We start from the raw sequence: 6,634 nt of genomic DNA, 5'->3' as shown, positions 1-6,634 counted from the left end.
TAAGGAGTCAATGATTCTCCCTGCCCCAAAGAGTCTCATTTTCTAGAGTATAATCCAGAAATATATTTAAACTTAAAAGATAAGAGGTCTCATCATGAGCCTGCTTACCATGATCATAGGGGAAAAATAGGCTGACATTACCAACACTGCTAAACAAACCAGGGTAATGGCTTATGATTGCAAACAATTATAAGACAAGGGGTCTCATCACGAGCCAGCTTGTTCAGTTCAATTTTAACCAGTGAATGGCATTGTCAACTATCTGGCTACCATACTAGGACAATGGCTTTTAAGATTTAATAAAAAATAAAAAAATAAAAAGTAATACATATATAAATGGATTTATCTCTAGGTCAATAATTCTTGAAAAGATGGGATTCTGAATCATTGATGATTGAAAAAGTAACCCTGTCGAGACTATAGATGTTTGCTGGCAGCAGTGGCTCTACTTGTGACAAATGAGTATATTCTAAAAGCTAAGCTGTAAAGTGACCCCTGCTTTATCTCTACAACTAATTAAGGACTAATGTAGAGTTTTGAAATATTTTAATGTATGAGGAATTTTAAGAAAAATTACAATTAGATGATTCTTGCTTTTATTCAGACTAATGAACTTAGTCAAGCATTTCAAGCATAATTTTCTCTTCTTTAATTATTTTTACTTTAATTTTAGGAAAATCTCATATCAAAGAGAGATAACTGGTTCTTCTCCCGTGTGTCGCCATTGTTGTGGTAAAAACACAACCCCCCCATTATTGATGCGTCCACTTCGAATAATGGGGACCCTTTCTATAAAAATTTTGGCTAAACACCTTTTTGGATTTTTATTTTAGATGATTGCCCTACGCTTTTGTTAATTTTTAGTTTTCTTTGGATTCTTGTTTTGATTGCTTTGTTAGAATCGATTTTCTATAAGCTTCACATTGACGCTTGTTTCGCCTCATTTGGTCAACTGGTTTGAAAATGGCACTCCTTTGAATGTCTGATTATTTATGTAGCCTGGGTTAAAAAAATGCGTAAAATGTACAATATTGCATTTTGTAAATAAATTAGTTCAATAATGCATTCAGTTTAAATATTAACCCATAGTGAGTTTTTACTAACATTTTTCCATATAGCCAAATCATGAAGCAACCGGATTTTAGTAATTTACTCCAATAAATTATTAATCTCGAAAAATCATAATTTCAAAGTGGCTATAATTTATTTTTCATTTTATTAAAAATAGTTGTAGTTTATAAAATAAACCAAAATAAAAAATTAATCTTTAATATTAAATCTTAAATTAATTAAATTAATTATTATTTAAAATATAATTAAATTAAAATTTAATATATAAAAAATAAATAAAAATAATTTTAATCGCATTTTTTAATCGCATCGGGAGCTTTCAAATGACATGTTTTTAAAACCCCGATGGACTCATACCCCCGACCCCGATTGCCGATATCGCATCGGGGACTTTGACATTGTAACATGTTTGGACCCATACCCTCATTCCCCGATCCGATAAGCCAAGCTATGTTGCATTAAGCAAAGGGGTATTAAAGCATAACTATTTTAATACATACCATGCCCCCCGATGCCCCGATGCGATATCGCATCGGGGACTTTGACATTGTAACATATTTAAGAACCCCGATACCCTTACTTCCCCCGATCGGCGATACAGCATGAGGCATGGGGCATTAAAACAAAAGGCATGCTTTAGGTTTTATATTTGTTTGAATTTCTAAAATCACTCATACGTATGAGTGGAATAAATAAAAAATAGTGTAGGTTAGTATATTTTTAATATTAGTTTATATATTAATATGTTATATGTAATATATTGTATTAATTAAATTAATTAATAATATGTAATATTTTATTAATTTAATTAAGATTTAAATATCATTTAGATTAATATTGATTAGTTTTTTTAATTAGATTAAATTTGTTTATAAATCGCTAATTAGATATCAGTTAGTTAGATTAATAAATAGGTTATTAATAATTAGTTTAGTTTATAATTAACAATTAATTTAGAATTAATTAGAATTCTAATTTAGGATTTAATTTTTAATGAGAATTTTGATTTTTTAGCCCAGCAACAGAATTTCTAGATTCATGCCAGATTTGATCCATCAACTTTGAAAGCTCATAGATTGAGTTATACTTGGCCAAATGAGGCCCATGACGGCTCATTGGAAAGAGAAAATCAAGGAGAATATTTCTGAGGAGATTTCATTGACAGATTTGGTCATTTATTGGGTCAAAAATCAGGCAGAAGATCAAGCTCCGAATTTTGAAAACAAAATCATTTTTCTGAGTTTTATTTTCATTGGTCCAAGCCTCTTCTAATTGCAGATTCACTCGTCAATGATATTCTTGGCCAATTAAATCATCCCATGCATCAATAAAGAATTTATATTTTATAGAATTTGATTGGATTTGATTTAAATGCCAGCAATGCCATGTTGATTTTATTGTTGCATTTTAATTTATTTTGATTTCTTTTTGCAGGAAAACAGTGGAAGAAATATGGAGAAAAGGATCTCAATCAATGAGAATTCTCCAGCAATTGGATATGGCAGATTTCTCTTCACCAAACTTTCCTCTCAAGAATTCCTTCACAGATAGTATAAGTAATAGATTGCAGAATGTAATAAGTGGCGGCTCTCCTCTGCAATGCTAGACTTCTAAAAGCACTACTGTAATAGGAATTTAGAATTGTAGGAGAGAGGAGAGAAAATCTCAGATCTGGGGATTATTGAGGATTTTTCCTTTGTATCTTGAATTATGTATGAGGGGCAGAGTTTTCACTATTGTGGCTTTAGCTTTGAAGGCAGAAGTTCAAGCAATGTAAAGGACTGTTGGAGACCAAGATCATAGAAATGGATACAATAAATTGGTATTTTTAATACTATTGTTTTAAATATCAGTTTCATTTTTATGGTAACAGGAATGTGTCATTTTATTCATGTTTGCGCATTATTGTCAATATGGGTAGTTTGTCTCAATGTTGTTATCATGTATCTCTGTTCTTATGGATTAATTTCTGATTTCTGAGTAACTATTTACTCAGAAATCTGCCTTATTAAAACTGATTTATTGAGTGGTAATATGTTGTGAACTATTTCCACATATTATTGTTTAGTTATTGGATTTGCTGATTTGATAATCAATATCATTTATGTGAACTACTTCCTGAGTGTTGTTCGTTTATTATTTCAGTTAAAAGGTCTCAATAGGATGTGTTTTGATATCCATAATATCAGTTAATTGAACTACTTCATTAACTTGATATTCATTATAAACAAGACATATCTAAATCCCAATACTTTAATTATCTTGCTCTTAGTTGGGTTAGATCTATATCTGCCTAATTAAGATAGGATTTAGATTAGTTTCTTTTGCTTGCATCATAGAATAAGCTTGCATTTAGAGTAAATTCTACATTCTTTAAAGTCCTCTCCTCAAAGAGGCAAAATTTTAGTTGTGGCTTGGCTGAACCCAAATCAGCTTAAGGGTCATTCTCTTGCCTGATCAGCAAGAAGAAGTGATCTGATATCCCTGTCTATTGGTAGTTAAAGATACATTATAAACCAATAGCAATAGGGAGAAGGTAACTGGACCTAGTTAAACCAGTCGGAGCCACCACACCAAATGGAAAAGGAGCTGCATTAAGGTCCGGATCGGGTGGTTATCCCCTAATGTTGTTGCAGCGATTTTCAAGGCATCAACACGTACCTTTCTCATGTCTGCCCACCTGCTAGTAGCAACATAAATGTTTGAAAGTAGCACATAAAGTGCTGAATTCAAAGGGTCTAGTTTAAAATGTGTTGTGCTGCCCATTCTGCCACCTCTATATTGTTATGAATGCTACAAGCACCGAGCAAACAACTCCAAACAAAAGCATCAAGTTCTATTGGCATTTTCTCGATCAATTCTAGCACTTCATCAAGATGCCCAGCGCGTCCGAGAAGGTCAACAATGCATCCGCAGTGTTCAATTGAAGGTGTTATATAATAGTGATTGCTCATGCGATTGAAGTATCCATAGCCCTCATCCACTAGACTTGCATGGCTGCAAGCAGACAATACCTCGACTAAGGTAACAGAATTTAGGCCTATGCCATAATGTAACATCTCCTCAAAGAGTTTGAGGGCCTCCCTTCCAAAGCCATTGATGGCATATCCTACAACTATTGTTGACCACGTAACCACATTTCGTTCATGCATATTGTCGAATAGTTCACGTGCCTTCCAAAGGTTACCACATTTGGCATACATGTTAATGAGAGCATTCACTACCACTAAGTGAGACTGGAAACCAGTCCTAATTATCTTCTCATGTATTTCCATGCTCTGTCCCAGAACCCCAAAGTTAGCACACGTTGGAAGAATACTAGTGAAGGCCATAGAGTCCGACTTTACCCGGACCAATTTCGTTTGATGAAAGAGCCTCAAAGCTTCTTCGTTGTGCCCATTCTGCACAAATCCCGCCATCATCGTTGTCCACGATAATACTTTCTTGTGAGGCATCTTCCGAAATAGCATGTAGGCTTCATCAATAAACCCGTTCTGCGCAAACCCTACGAGCATGGCATTCCATGAAACAATGTTTGGCCAATACATACTCTTAAAAAGCTTGAAAGACTCATCAACAAGCCAATCTGCGCAAATCCCATGATCATCGTATTCCATGAAACTACATCCGGTTGACGCATTTCTTTAAAGAGTCCTAGAGCCTCATAAACGAACCCATTCTGCACAAAGACCACCATCATGGTATTCCAAGATACCAAATCTCGACACGGCATCTGCTTAAAGAGATCGTGGGCTTCGTCAACCAGTGCATTCTGTGCATATCCTGCAGCCATTGCATTCCAAGACACCACAGTTATTTGACGCATTTTGTCAAACAATTCGCGGGCTTTCTCTAAACAGCCGCATTTGGCATACATGTCCAGAAGGGAATTTGCCACAACAACATCAGATTGAATTCCGCTTCTTATTATCTCATAATGAATCTCTATACCCTGCTCCAGATACCCCAGGTTGGCACATGTGGGAAGAAAATTGTAAAATGTGAATTGATTCGGCCGAGCGCCCTGCCCATTCATTTGGTGGAAGAGCGCCAGTGCTTCCTGTGCAGGCCTGTGCCTCGAGTAAGCTGCGATCATGGTAGTCCAAGAACATGCATCCCATTCCCGCTCTTCCATTTGATCAAAAATTCTGCGAGCATCCACCACGCTCTCGCATTTGATATACATGTTCAAAAGTGTGTTTGACAGAAACGTGTCTGCCATGAATTCCCCCCTCTGGTTCATGTGAGCGTGGATTCGTTTTCCCTCTGATAAAACCTTCCTTTCAATGCAGCCCTGCAACATATAAATGTAATTCCATCTCTCTACGCTTATGTCTTTAACTTGCAATATGAGTAGCGCCTCCTTCCATCGACCTTGTTGGTAAAGTGTTCCCACATCCAGGTCATCCATTACAGTTACAGCCTTTGTAGAGGCAAGTGATTTAGGAGTGTTTATTGTTTTAAAAATATGAGGGTGAAGCTATCTGCCCACAAGCAATGATGCCCGTTGCTTCATCTGGGAGAAGAGGATCAGAGATATGTTGGTAATGAAAAGGAAGTAGTCTAACAAAGCAGAGGAATTTTCTGGTGAGCTGCAAGGTGTTGGGTTGTGTTATATTCTTTCCATGACTAGTCCACGTAGTTAACCGGGGGTTAGAGGGGGGTATGTCACAGGGGGTTTGACAGGCACCTGTAACCCCACTTTATGGGGTCCGGGGCAGCACCCTGAAAAATTTTGGTTTTGGACCCTATGTTAGGTTGGGCGGACCCACCTATGGTTTTGTGCATGATTTTCGCACATGTTTTCGGATGCGATGGTTTTTGGTCCATGGTTTTGGACGCAATGGTTTTTCGGTCCATGGAATTGGATGCTTCGGCATGTATAAATATGTATTGTAACATTGAAAGGAATATAATGAAAAATCAAGCTAGTAGTCCCCGTTTTGGGATCCAAGGGAAAATCTCTGTGTATATGTGTTATGTTCTCACATTGTTTATTTTATGTGTTTTAGAATTCGTATGCAGGTAACTTATGTACAGGGTTAAAACCTACATTTGGTATCAGAGTTGTTTTGGCTTCAAGGGATGCCTTTGTTGCTGAGGGGTTTCGCTCGGGCCTATGGTAGACCCTGTTCAGTGAGAGATCTATGAAATCGATTTAGGTGGTGAAAGAAGATGGCATGCAGTGGAAAGATAGCGATCGAGAAATTTAATGGTCAGAGTTTTGAGTTGTGGAAACTCAAGATGGAGGATTTGTTGGTGGATAAAGATCAGTGGATCGCGGTAGATCCGGGTACTAAACCAACGGAAGTGTCTGATGAAGAATGGAAGAAGTTGGATTGGAAGGCAAAGAACACAATACGATTGTGTGACTCAGATTCAGTATTGTTGAATGTATCAGGGGAAGCTACGACGAAGGCTTGGTGGGACAAGTTAGGGACTTTGTACCAATCTAAGTCTCTAGTGAATAAACTGTTCCTACGGAAAAAGCTGTATAACCTGAGGATGAAAGATGGAGACTCGGTGAAAGAGCATCTAAATGCATTTAATACTGTGGTAAGTC

General features: G+C 36.6%; 1 protein-coding gene across 1 annotated transcript; it reads right to left on the bottom strand.

Annotated features, from left to right (window-relative positions):
- Positions 1-3,809: 3,809 nt before the first annotated feature.
- LOC149214820 (pentatricopeptide repeat-containing protein At1g11290, chloroplastic-like) lies at positions 3,810-5,482 on the bottom strand. Its single transcript, XM_089389512.1, has 2 exons — positions 4,746-5,482; positions 3,810-4,692 (listed from the first exon to the last, which is right to left on the bottom strand). The coding sequence occupies exons 1-2, from the start codon at positions 5,480-5,482 to the stop codon at positions 3,810-3,812; spliced, it is 1,620 nt and encodes a 539-aa protein (XP_089245638.1).
- Positions 5,483-6,634: the final 1,152 nt, after the last annotated feature.

This window comes from Pinus tabuliformis, chromosome 1_1 (assembly GCF_031772625.1).
Source record: "Pinus tabuliformis cultivar Carrire ecotype Pingquan chromosome 1_1, CPIR1, whole genome shotgun sequence".
Taxonomy (NCBI): domain Eukaryota; kingdom Viridiplantae; phylum Streptophyta; class Pinopsida; order Pinales; family Pinaceae; genus Pinus; species Pinus tabuliformis.
Note: the sequence above shows the minus strand (reverse complement) of the source record. Positions and strands in the feature narration are given on the sequence as shown.

Excerpts from the sequence above, each read along its gene's own strand:
- LOC149214820 (XM_089389512.1), bottom strand. The coding sequence starts at position 5,482 with ATGGATGACCTGGATGTGGGAACACTTTACCAACAAGGTCGATGGAAG. Across the intron at positions 4,693-4,745 it reads GTGGTCTTTGTGCAGAATGG|TTTCATGGAATACGATGATC; the intron begins GTTCGTTTATGA and ends AACCGGATGTAG.